The 13,804-nt window shown below is 43.4% G+C and overlaps 1 protein-coding gene across 5 annotated transcripts in view; it reads right to left on the bottom strand.

Annotated features, from left to right (window-relative positions):
• Nucleotides 1-13,804, bottom strand: part of PHACTR2 (phosphatase and actin regulator 2) — a 99,258-nt gene that overhangs the window by 62,946 nt on the left and 22,508 nt on the right. For all 5 annotated transcript variants that reach the window (XM_087817663.1, XM_087817662.1, XM_087817665.1 and 2 more), the window contains exon 2: nt 7,801-7,968. In XM_087817663.1, coding sequence (XP_087673789.1) covers nt 7,801-7,968 — 168 coding nt within the window. The remainder of the gene's footprint in view (nt 1-7,800; nt 7,969-13,804) is intronic.

The following is a 13,804-nucleotide window of genomic DNA, read 5'->3' as shown; positions in this document are numbered from 1 at the left end:
CGACCTAACAATCAACCTCAGACGTGCTACGCTGGGTCAAGGAAGCCAGTCTCCAACGATTTCATGCTGAAAGGTTCCAATTTTTACGACATTTTGAAACAACACAACGATATGAAGAAGAACAAGGCAGTGGCTGCCAGAGGAGAGGAGAGGCGGTGGCGGGAGGAGGGGACGTAAGGTGTGGCTACAAAAATAGCACAAGGAGATCTGGAGAGTGACGGATCTGTGATATATGCTGGTTATAATGGCAGCTACCCAAAACTTTACATGTATTAAAAAATTTATAAAACTGAACAGACACACAAAGAAAATAATACCAGAGTGATGAACGACCCAGAAAATGACGTCTTTTGAGAAAGTCGTGATCACAAATGCAGCGACAGAGAGGGACCCAGTTGGCGGGTCCCTTGTGTCTCTGCCTCCCGCACCGGCCAACCGCAGCTGCTCCTCAGGAAACCTCAGGAGTCCACCACTGGAGCGGCCGGCAGGGATGCAGCCACCTCCACAGGCCCAAACCTGGTTCCCGGGTTTGATTTTAACAAGGAAGCCCCAACGAAATGTTTATGTTGCAGCTGAATCTCTTTCCTGGACGTCCGCTCCTCTTCGGTAGAACTGAATGGAGCGCAGTCGCGTGACCTGTCAGGAGCCCCAGGGGGACCAGCAACACGGGTGGGCAGAAGGAGGGTTACAGGTGCGCTATGGGGACGTTTATTCTTGTATTATTATTTATCACTCATTGTATTACTGCTGTATTAACTTTACCCTACTTCTGCCCACCCCTGAAGATATTAGAATTAACCATCATGAGGTTCCTGAATGTGGGGCATTTTAATTGCTAAATTATTGGACCGAGAACAGTTTACAAGGGACTGCAGTCACAGTGCATTAACGTCACTGTTAGACAGAAGGAAACACATGACTATTTAGCGTTTCTGGGAGTGCTCTTCTGTCCCTCCTCCTCCTTGCTGCAATGCTGTTGCCTTCCCGATAGAGTTTTCCTGACCACCGGATTTTAAACGGCAACTTCCATCCCACAGTCCCTATTTCTGGCTTTATTTTTTCTCTTCTTACTTTCTAACACACTGCCCAACTTACTGGGTTGGCTTTCTATAAACCCCGCGGGCACAGAAGCTCCCTCGGCAGGGCGGCCTGTGCCCCGTGTCCTGCTGTCCCACTGTGGCAGTGCCTGGCGTGTGACACCCGAGCGTCGTCTGACACCCAGCGAGGCGCCCCACCGCCCTGGCCGCGTGCCTATGGCTGCTTAGTACCTTCTCTCGCTACACACACTGGGAAAGGCAGAGATCCTCTGCTCTCCCTTCGATGTGGTGTGAGGCTGAATGATACCTGAAAGTACTTCTGTCTTCTCAGGGGACACAGATAAATAAAGGCAAAATGACGTCATTTATTAATGCAACCAGGCCAGTTCCTTAACAGATATCACCCTGGGCAAATCCTCTCACTTTGCCCTATTTTTTAGGTATAGAAAATCATCCCTAACACACCTCTGTGGTTACAGAGAATAGGATCTTTACTAAGACCAAACATATTTTTATCCTTGCCAATCATTTTTCTATGTGTACACTGTGGAAATCAAGCCAGTCAAGAACCAGAATAATTCCCGAGACCAAATCCTTCTTACAGCAAAAACTAGTATTTGATGCAAACCAATGTATTAGATTGGTCTTTCAAGGAGCAGTCCTTACTGATCTGGCCATGAACTTAACTTCTAGACATGCAACAGAGTGTGACGGTCTCAAGTGCTGGCTGTGGTGCCAAATTGCTTGCCTTTGCTTCCTACCCGGTGTGTTTTCTTGAGCAAGGGATTTGAATTTTCCTGTCTTGGTGTCTTCATGAGTAAAAGTGGAATAATACCAGCACTTAAACTTCCTAAGTTTTGATGATTAAATGAGTTAATGTGAATAAAGTTCTCGGAGCAGGACCTGGCACATGATAGCATTCAATAAACATTAGCCACTATTATTGAGATTAGGAAATGCTGAGTACCTTGGGTAAATTAAAGTTTTTACCAGATGGCTCTACAAGTTACTCTGATTCATAGAAAGCCGATAACGCGCAACAATGTTATAGAAAAATCTAGACTGGCATTTCTTCCCCATTTCTAACAAAACAAAAGTCACAATTTTAATGAAGATAAGTTGCCTTGATTTTCTTTATTTAGGAGTATAACTTACTTTTAAAATAAGAGCAAAGATAAAAAAATTTCCTAGTTATTTTATTGGCTTCTTAATAGTTGTCTATGGTCGTAATTGTGAGCACAGATGTATTTGACTGGCATTTTAAATTATTCTCTTTCTCTTTCCATTATGATTTTTAAATCTTCAGTTTCTTTTATAAAGTCCTAAAGCAGCCAGTGCTCTATTTTTAGTTATAGTGGATAGTCAATAAATAAGCTATTCAAGGCATGTGCAAGTGTACATACCAGGTACAAATTATTATACAAAGCACCTGAAGTGGGGCAAAGGTGAGTGAGGTAGTCTCTGCCCTTAAATACTTTACATCGTAAATTAAAAGCAGACACAGAAACTGGAAAAGAAGTCAAAATATACGTCATAACAGTCGTACAAGCAAAGGAAGGGAGGTCCCTACCCAGCTGACGCAGAATCAAGGCCGATATCTTCAGCCAGAAGAGACACGTTACGACCCTGGCATAGGGCGCAGTCTTTCGCCAGGTGTGGCTGGGGAGGAAGGCGCCCGGAGGAGGAGGGAAGACCAGGGAGCGTGGCCTGGGGACAAGCAGGCTCAGGGCGCGCTCCGTGTGACTGGAGTCTAAGGCTGTGAGTGACAAAGACAGGAAAGGCAAGGCCAGTCTGGGTTACTCTGAGGAGAGCCGAGGAGCCCGGGGTTCATTTAGGAAACAATGTGGGGCCCGTCGCACTTTCTGAGTGAGATGTGACAGGCCCACGTTCCACCTGCAGAGATTCCCGGGTGCTGGCACCAGGGTGATCTGTAGGGAAAGGGCAGAGATGGGTGCTCTGTCTCCCTAGTTCCCCAAATCCACAACCTCTGCTCTCTCTTCCCTCCCAGGTCTTGGGCTGTGCCATTCTAGCAGCAGGAGCCCCAGCATCTGAGGTTTGGGGTCTGAGGAAGCTACTTCCACAGACCCATCTGTGTTCCTCTTTGTACAGGGAGTTTCTGTCCCAAATCCTTTGGTAACTTCCTGTCCTAGTTACCAGCTCTATCCCTCAGTTCCTTAAAAAAAAAAAAAAAGACGGAGGCCCTACTTAAATCCTTCTGTTTCCTTACACCCAGCCCCACGTGCCCACGAGTACACCGCTTAGGTAAAGCAGGCCCTGGCTGCCACACGCTGCCTGGATTTCCCAATCTCACTCACCCGATGCTGTTATTCTGCCCTACCTGGGGAACACGTGCCATTCGGGTGTGGGGTACCCCCGTCCTACTTGCCTGGCCTGAGACTTGGAAACGTGCTATCTTGCTTACCCTGGGGTTCCTGACAGCCGGTGCCATCCTGCACCTTCTGTCAGCCTCGCCAGCTAGTCAGGTTCCCCTCGTGGGCTTCCTGCCGGAACCCAGCCTCGCCCTGCCTTCCCGGGCCCCCCCCAGCTGCCACAGCCAGTGCAGCTAATACCTAGGACAGCAAAGGGGCCACCTGCAGCAACCACGCCGGCGGTGATGAGGCCCAGACAACGGGGACTGAGAGGAAAGGCTGGTGTTAGAGACCACCTAACCAGGAGGAAATCAGTAAATGGTTCTTGGCACTAACCAAGTGTGAAGACAGTAACAGGCAGGGAAGAGCCAAAGAAATCCACGGTTCAAAGTCTGGATGCCAAACAAAGCCAGGTCTGCAAAGCAGGATAGCCGGGGCTGGCAAGGGACCTGCTTGGTTTGGGACGCGTTTGTACATAGTGCCTTTCTACTCCTAGCCCCTCGCTCTCTGTGCTCTTTCGCAGCATCTACCAGCACCCGACCTCTGTAGAATGAAAGCTCCATGAGAGCAGGAACCCTGCTCGCGTATTCGCTGCAGAATACCTGGCTCCGGAGCAGGGCCTGGCATGTGCCGTATTTTCAGTGTAGATGTATGCGGACCACATGAATGGATGTTGGTTACCATGCAGTCCTCAGGCATTGCTGCCCATTAGGTGCTCGGGCAGAAGGGCCTGGGCCTTGGCTGGACCCTGAGTTTAAGAGATGTGGGTACTGAGAAGAGAGGGTGTGATGAGGAAGGACACGTTCAAAGAATGAGAAGAGCTAAGACATGTAGACACCCCCCTTCAAAGATTCAGGGGAGATGAGAAGGGGGTGAGAGGGGGCAAAAGAGAGCAAGAAACGTCAAAGACAACTAAGACAATGACACCTCTCGGAAATCAAGGAAGAACTAATCAGTGATGGCAAATGGAGAGGCTGAGATGGGTGAAAATGAGGCAGGAATACTAACTTTGTGATTGGGAGGCCTGGAGTAGCCTCAGTGGGGCGCTGGGTGCTGGGGAGGCCGCAGTGGGAAGGGGAATGAGAGTGTGGAGAGAAAGTGGGAGCAGCGGGTACAGGGTGGATTTTCAAGACACTTGGTCTCGACGGTAGCAGTCTACGCAGAAGTTAGAGGAACAAGTGTGTTTAGATGGGGGGATGAAAGCATATTTAAAGATCCAGAGCGAGGAGCCTTAGTCTACCTCCCATCCCTCAAAGGAAGAACAGGAACAAATGATTATGTAGGGAAAAAAGTGTAGATGACATTTTGCATTCTAGAGACAGGGAAGAGATCGAACCTAGAGATTAGGTGGTGCCACGGAGGAGAAGGGCCCGCTCACTCAGGAAGAGAAAGGTAAAGGCAGGCACCTGGGGGTAGTAAATGGAAAAGGGGGCGATTCTCAGCACCGCATCCTGTTGACTGCCAATTAAAAAGTCCTCCAGCAGGAACCCAGACCAGGAAAAGTGGTATTAATCAACGCGCAGTGCACCACAGAAAGATTCATGGCCATGAGATTATAAAGCCAGGAGTTTAGGAGACGGAAAAACACAGAAGAGTTACTTTTCTTGGAAGGAATTCGTCTTCTTTCATATCCCAAGATACTGTGGCTGTTGCCTAAGGTGTACTTTATAGTTTGCCAGAGAGCACATGACCTTGGTCATATTCAGACAGCTAGTTTTCTCTGTTTCTGAGATAATTTAGAAGAAAACACCTTTCTCTTGTTTATGTCCAACCGCATCGATTTTCCTCTGGATGTGACGTCCTTCCTCAATGTGAAAAAACCCATGACCTACCATTTTGTGCTGCCCTTTATTTTATTTTTAAATTTTTTTAATTGATTTTTAAAGAGAGAGGAAGGGAGAGGGGGAGAGAGAGAAACATGGAACAAATGTTAGTGCGAAACATCAAGAGGCTGCTTCCTGCACGGCCCCTACCGGGGACTGAGCTGCAACCTAGGCAGGGGCCCTGACCAGGGATCCACCTGGCAACTTTCCGCGCACGGGATGAGCCCAACCAATGGAGCCACACTGGGCAGGGCTGTGCTTCCCTTTATTTTAGGCCTTACTTATTCATTCCACAAAGCTCAGCGGGCATTTAAGCCTTAAAAGAAACATACGTTTAGGGTGATGATACAATACTTTATAAATGGGGCACCTGATAAACTCTTATAAAATGCAAGTAAAACATCAGTAATAATGCGGGTTTAAAAATAAATCGTGCAAGTACATGTAAGAGGCAAATTTACAAAGAACTGTTAACACATCTACGTGGCTTGCTTTTATTCTGTCACAATTTTGATGGAAAACACACACACACCAATGAGGCATCGAGTAACTTGTTCGGGTTTTTAATGTAGTTTGGTAGTCTTTACAAACTGGGGATATAGTATCCACCACGAACTTCTTGGAGCTGAACTCATGTAAAATCCTGTGTGAATCTGAAAAGGAGAAAGAATACAAAGATGGCCGGGCCATCCTCAGTAAATACGGGACAACATGAAATAACACTTGAGTGTTTAAAATCACTTTTCTTGACTATTCAGAGCAGGTGGAAATATGTTATAGCCTCCCTACTGTTAAAATGATTAAAAAGCGGTGACAAGGTAAGATGGAGAGGCATTTCTTTGCAGCTGTCTTGTCTGCTTTAGGGAGAGAGAAGTCAGCAGCCCAGGTTCAGCTAAAGAGCAAGAGAGGCAACTGAAGGGATGTCCATCCTCTCGTCTCGTCTCTGTATCTCCTTCCCGCTACTGCCCAGAGCCCTCCGCCCTCGAGGCAGCCGTGGCGACAGGAGGAGCCAGATCCTCCCACTGCTTAGGGCACCACGAGAGGAGCAGTTAAGGCGAGTGTGGTGCCTTCACATCTGAAGAGCAGGGGAGAAGAGGGTGCCCCCAGGGGCTGGAAGGAGTCGAGGACTGACAACAGAATCAAATTGAAAGCGCCTTAGAATTCAACTCACTCCACTCTGATCTGACTTGCTCAAGGTCACACGACACCTTGGTGCGAAGGAAACTACTACAACCCAGAGGTCCTCACTCGGCACAGCACTCTGCCCACCACTTCTTACCGCCTCTTACCCCAAGAAGCCAATTAGGAATCAAAAAGGGTCCAATAACCAAGCTATCATTATTTCCCCCTAAACCAAGTTTCTCTTCTGTTTCTATCTTTTTATTAAGGAAATTTTCCAGTATCTACAAGTAGAGAAATGAGAATAATAAACCCCACATACCCATCGTTCAGCTTAAACGATACGCAACTTGTGGCCAATCTTCTTTCATCTATACTCACTCCTTTCCCAGGATTATTTTGAAACAAATCCCAGTATCATAATTTCTTTTAACGTAGTAAGTACTCAAAGAAATTATAATAGCTACACATACAGCAGAGACCATTTTCTTTAGGAAACTTTGTGGTATTTTTTATCTTATTTCATAGCTCTAGAACTAAAGGCCAGCTCTCACCTCGGCGCAGACCAGTAAGACGTACTCTGTGACCCTGTACACACACTGACAATATTAGACTGTGGTGCAATGAAGAATTTTGATGAAGTGACTGTTTTGGACTATGAGCATGGAAAAAGCTGAACTTAACATTAAGATATATTAACAAAATACCACTGATATTGGACACTTGTTTAAGTTAGGCTTAATTCTGGCCTGAAATTTAAAGTGAGCTTCCTCCATGAGTCCATCCGAAAGGTACTAAAGGATATAATTCTTAAGGTTTAACACATCCACAAATTAAAATAACAATAAAAAACGTTCATACCAATGGGGTTATGACTCCCCTAGGAAGGAGACCAGTCCTAAACACATGATGGAAATTTAAACTTAATAAATATAGCAACATTTTTCTTTTATATACAGTCATTCAAATTTTGCCCACAGAACAAATACATTAAAAAAGTCATTAAAAATTTTTTTTAAGTTAACAGATAGGATTATACTACTGGAACTAAGTAGACAGATATATAATCGAGTCTGTGTTTGTGTGTGCGGGTGTGTGAGTGTGTGTGTATGTGTGAGTGTGAGTGTGTGTGTGTATGGATTCCATCATTGCAGCCACAATGTTGGCAAATAACATTTCCACTTTTAATTTTCCATTTTACCTGCCCCTCCCGACACACGAGTTTTTAGACGAACTTACAAGTATGTTTTTACAAGACTATCTCAGAAAGCCAACATGGTAAAAATAAGAAGGCAGATCAGGATTCCAAGTTGTCACACCCTTAAGTGAAATAATTTCATTTTAAATACAAATTAAGTTTTTTTCCAGAAAAAACTTGCACGCCCCACTTGTTTACCTGTTGACGAATTCAACAACTTATCTTCTCGTCTGACAAAGTTATGATTCTCATACCTGCTGAGGTTTCTCTGAATTTGTCACTGGTCTTCTTTTTCCTCCACTTCCAAGGCTTAAAGATTTTACCAATGGTGGAGAGCTTCCCTTTCCTCTTGAAGGGCGGCGTTTGGGAACCTGCCGCTGGGCCATCCGAGTTCGCTATAGAGGCTTTGTCCAGTCCGTCAACTGCAGGAAGAAAAGGAAGGTCAGAGGAAAGCTGTGCGCCAGTTTGAGACAACACCGTCGACTGCTTCTGGCACTAACAGCCCCATGCTCCCCTTACCTGGAATCTCAGATGCAGCTTATCTTGCCCGCTTCCCAGCTGGTACAACTCCCCTGGTATCAATCAGTGTAAATGAATCAGAAATTACAGTCCCCTTAATGGTTTTGTGGAAACAGCCAAGAAGCAAGAGGCTTCCTTAATAGGTAGGGACAGACAAGTATGGGTCTCTGAAACAGCTGAATCCATGTGCAGCAATGACATCGATATTTTGTGCAGAAGCAGAGTCTTCTAAGTATTTCTGAAATAGGATGTTTCCCCATAGGCCAGTTTGGCGTTCTCAGTAATGAATATTACAGCTATGGTTTCTCCTTCACACATTAAAATTTAGTGCCAAGAAGCTAAATTCTAACTTCCACAATGCTAAAACTCTCTTTTGCTTCTATTACAAAAAAGTTTTCAGCCTCGAATAAACGATAGCTATCACCACTGACAAGAAACATGAACAGAATGTGGGTACCGCGTGTGACAGAACATACCTTTATGTGCCTTGGTCACGTTATTAATGAGAAGGCACAAAACCTACGTCACCTCACACTATGTTCAAAGCAGACGGAAGATAGTGATGACTTAAATTACCCCAACTATCAAATTTTAATGGCAAAAAACTGGAGGCAGCCCATATTGTATAAATACAGTGTTATTTCTGTGGGGAAATAGCACTTTGCAGTTAAAAAAAAAAAAAAAGAGCCCTTGATACACATACAACAACATGAATGCATCTCAAAAACATTGTGCTGGAAAATAAAGCGACATGCAAAAATGTGCATACTGTGTTGTTCTATTTATATGAAGTTCTAAAAGAGACAAAATAAATTTATCACCACCTCCCCGAAAAGAAACAACAAAAAAGAAGAAAGAAAGAACAGCAGAACAGTAATTGCTTCTTGGGAGTGAGGGGCAGTAAGAATTGAGAAGAGGCATGAAGAACTTCTTAGGCTGATGGAAATGATCTCAATAAGGGATGGGTTATACAAAACCCATCAAATGGTAATTATGATTACTCTGACCTATGACTCTTACTACTACAATTATGTGCACTTTGCTTTATGTAAAATTTACCTTTAAAAAACCCGTTAAGTAGTGAAGTCCAATTACTAATATTATGCTGATGTGTTTAGGGGTGAAGTGTACTGATGTCCACTAAAAAGAGTAAATGAAGGGACAGATGGAATGGACAGATAAATACAGGGTGGGGAATCCTAGGCTTACAGTTGAGAGGACATGAAACACAGTCTCTTCTTGTGCCATTAATTAATTATTGTATCATTTTCCATATGAACAATTGTAAGCCTACATTTGCCCCACCCTGTAAACAATAAAGCAAAATATAGCAAAATGTTGTGTTGAATCTAGGTGGTGGATATGTGGCGGTTGACTGTAAAACTGTTTCATTTTCCAAACTTTCCTAACAAATATTGGGAAAAGGAAAACAAAAACGGAGCGGCAAGGGCCTCTGCTTGCAGGGAGATGGAGCAGACTTATTATTTCTTCTTCCTCCTGCTAAATGCAGTTAAAAAACCCTGGGTGTTATATATGAAACCAACCTCAGAAGACGCAAGGTGAAAAAAAAGACCAGGCGGGACCTCAGGACCCAAGACAACATGGAGGTAAGAGCCCTGGGTTTTCTTTTTTGTCGCATATATACCAGGCTTGTAGTTGAAGGTCACCAACTTCGAAACGCCAATGGTCACAGGCCAAAAAGGCCTCAACAAAAGCCAAAGGGGTGGGAGAGGAACAGCCTGGCAACACAGAAAGCTTTTAAATTTTATTTACTTATTTATTTATTTTTATTTTTTTATATCTTTATTGATCTCAGAGAGAGGAAAGGAGAGGGAGAGAGAGAGAGAGAAACATCAATGATGAGAGAGAGTCATTGATCGAGCCCGCAACCCGGGCATGTGCCCTGACCGGGAATCGAACCCTGTTCGCCTGGATCCTAGGTCGATGCTCAACCGCTGAGCCACACCCGGCCGGGCAGCTTTTAAACAGTAACTGCGCTCCTGCAGCCGATCACCACGGAACAAACGATGACCATCCGTGGCCACAAGGGCTGAGTGGGGCGACTAGACTGCTACCCTCACGAACCTAAGGGGAGCCTGGACTTCCAACCCGCCTGGCAGTAACGAGGTGTCTCTCTTTCTCCCTCCTCCCAATACCGGGGTGGTATCAAGCCACTGCCCACGGGGAACAAGACCGTTCCCACCCACTGCGGTGTCAGTGGAGGCCACGTGGCGATCCGAAAATCTCACCGTGCCCAACAATAACAAGGAGTTACCACCCCCCCCATTTCCACCAACAGGTGTCAACAGAGGGAGAGTGGGAAACCTGGAACTTTCCCTCCACCTGGCAGGCTTGTCCCTGGCCTTCACGTGAGGATTAAAAAAAAAAGAATGGTAAATCGCATTCTTCCCACTAGTGAAGCCTACCCTAATTTAAGGGAGACATGCAAGTTCTTCTGCGTATGGCTCCCAACCTGCTTTACCTGCTCATGTTGGCCATAGTGCAACAGGCGGAGAGAAAGGTACAATGAACTGATTTTGAAGCCAAGCCAGAGTAAAGAAGTGAAATCCTTATTTATTTCATGTACACTACTGTCCAGCTGCCTTCCTTAAACGAGAGGAAAACCCAGGGAGGAACTAAGTGTATGGCTTTTTTTTCCCACTGAGGCTTTATGCTGAGGGGCTCAATTTGAACAATTTAAATGTTGTGAAATATAAAAGGGCTATTACCAACATAGAAAGTTAAGTTTCCATCTCAAATTCACCTCTGTAGCTATAGACACATATCCTAGCTCTCATTTTCTCTCAACCCACATACCCAATTCCTCGGCTCTCCATAAAAATTCTGCTCTGCCCTGGCTGTGTGGCTCAGTTGGCTGGAGTGTCATCCCACACACCAAAAGGCTTCGGGTTTGATCCCCGCCTGTGGCGCTCACGGGAGGGCAACCAATTGATGTTTCTTTCTCACACTGATGTCTCTCTCTCTTCCTCCCTCCCACTCTGTCTAAAATCAATAAAAACATATCCTCAGATGAGAATTAAAAAAAAATTCTGCTTTGGACCTGAACCATTTAAGAATCGTCTGTTTGTCTCCTGAGAACAAAAATAAACAAAAAAACACACAAATCGAGTAACGCCCTAGGTGACAGAGGGGAGACTGAGTGAGTTGATGAATGAAAAATGAAAGCCTTGATGCTAAATCCATTGCTGCGTAAGAATTCAGCCATTCTCTCTCTCTATTATGTGTTTGCAGTTCTACTCTGGGGACAGCCTGGGCCGGTGCCAATGACCACAGCGACACTCACACACACAGTTTCCTGACTGAGTGAATCCACCTGTAATTGCATAATTGTTGGGCTATTATAGTAAACCACACTTGCAATTAGAAACCACGTGCTGGCACAGTTGGCCAAACTGCCATTGTACTTCTCTTACACCATGACCACAAAGGGGACTGTCACCTGCTTTTGAGTAGTATAAACACAACGTCAACTCTCTTCTTTCCTCCAAACACCTAAGATACCGCCAGTGCCATTGATATTTCCATAATCTTTCTTTTAGACCAATGTATCAGTAAAATTAGTTTGAAACTTCCTAAAAAATTTTCACAAGTCTAGTGAATTTTGTATTTACATACAGACAAGAACAAATTGCCAGGTTAATCCCAGATGAAAGACTAAATTCCGCGAGGGCTTTAAATGTTAATTTTTATCCACTTTTATGTTATCAAGGGTGATCTGCCATTCATCAGAACTTTCCTTTTCCCACCTGAGATCAACACTTTAAAATATTTTAAATGTTACTTAAATATTCAAATGTTTTTAAATATTTCAATATCTTGCATACAGTCATTAGTTGTTCAAATGCAGTAATTTTAAATGACACAAGGCTCAGTCTATTTTCTCATGGAAATAAGCACACACCAAACAGGACTTCCCCACACCAGCAACTGCTAACAATTCAGAGAGTATGTGCAGGTTTTATTTTTCATTTAAACAGAAATGTATCGCTTAAGCAGTCCCAGTGCAAATGTGACCAGAAAAGCCAAAAATCAAGAAGTTAGAGAATTAGCATATAAGATAAATTATAGGTTTGAAGAGTCTTCCCTCTGAGATCTGAGGACTGACAAGGATTCTTAGAAATATCAAATCAAATACAAGAGTTTGTAGTATTTTTTATAATATTTTGTAGTTATGTGACATTTTAGATATTTATTTTAGATTTTTCTCAACACATAATTATTTCAGTCTCTGAGGAAGTGAGACAAATGTGGCAGAGTATTTCAACTCACAAATTTTATCGGTAAAAGATCATTTAGAAAAAAAAACCCTCAATAAAACAACTCCTGGTATTGATTCTATATAAACTGACAGCCACTCTGTGCAAAAGTAGACAGCAAAGATGGTCTCAACATTCCTCTAAATATCCTTAAATATCTATAGGTTAATGAGAATATATTTTTTGAAGCCAAATAGGGACGAAAACAATCACAGAGAAATCAGATGTGGTTTAAAAAATGCTCTGACAATACTCTGCTGTACTAAGTCTATGCTTACAATAGTACTCATGGTGATTTTACTGTACCAAAGAAAAATATTCCTCTTAAAAGGGCATTGTACAAAAATACCTGACATTTAAAAAATCAAAACTTAAAGGAAGGCAGCAAAAACAACAACAAGCAAACCAACCTTTATTTCCTTAAAATATTGTTTCTAGGCTATTTGTGCCTTCGTAATTTATTATGCTTACATAATATTATCACTGCATTTTAAATTTGTATTCAAGTTTTTGTTTCCATTATAGTTCTGCCACTTGTCCCTTTAGAGGCCATGGAACACATGGCAAAGTAGCATGAAAGCAGTACTTAGGGAAGATATAACTTGATTTCCTACACTTACGTGAGTCTTTTTTCCAAACTGACACGACGACTTAGGAAATGTGTTGTCATACACAGGGGCATATGTACAATTTCTGGACACAAAAGGCCAGAGTGAACCGATTCTATGGACAAGGCCAGAGTGAACCGATTCTATGGACAAGGCCAGAGTGAACCGATTCTATGGACAAGGCCAGAGTGAACCGATTCTATGGACAAGGCCAGAGTGAACTGATCTATGAGCCATCACAGATGAGATGATTTCTAAGGAACTCAGGTGGGTATCCTTGTCTTGAGTTGCCCGAAGGGGATCCTTACATTCTTGCTAATGAGTGTCTACAGTGGGTTGGATCAAATCTCTTCCTTTTGGAAGGTAAGATGAATGACTATGGAACTTTATAGTTTCTTTCAAATGACAGAAGAACAGAAATTGGCAAACTTGAGGCCATGTCCTCCAAGGAGATTAAAATTCCTTCATTTAACTCTATTATAGCAATATTTTTCCATATTCCATTCTTTTCCTTTATATTTAATTTCTTGTTTACATTCTGCTCTTTTTACTCTTGCCAGATTTAAAAAAGACGATGGCTAAATAATTTAAAAAATGTTGTTAGCCATGACTTTTACCTTAATGCTGATTATTTTTTAAAGGAACTATCAGCTGACGAAAAGCAATTTTCTTCTGCGCCAACTAAGGTCATTTCTAATTCTAAAATTCTATCATTCTCAGATTTTTCAGTAGTGGTAGATCTATTTATACATAGAAAGTTGAAAAATTCTCTAACTGCTTTTATTGGACAGTGTTATTAGAACCGAAGACGAGCGCTCAGTATACTCACAGGGGTATCATTGCTTCTAGGTCCT

This window comes from Miniopterus natalensis, chromosome 5, assembly GCF_054644295.1.
Source record: "Miniopterus natalensis isolate mMinNat1 chromosome 5, mMinNat1.hap1, whole genome shotgun sequence".
Classification (NCBI taxonomy): Eukaryota; Metazoa; Chordata; class Mammalia; order Chiroptera; family Miniopteridae; genus Miniopterus; species Miniopterus natalensis.
Note: the sequence above shows the minus strand (reverse complement) of the source record. Positions and strands in the feature narration are given on the sequence as shown.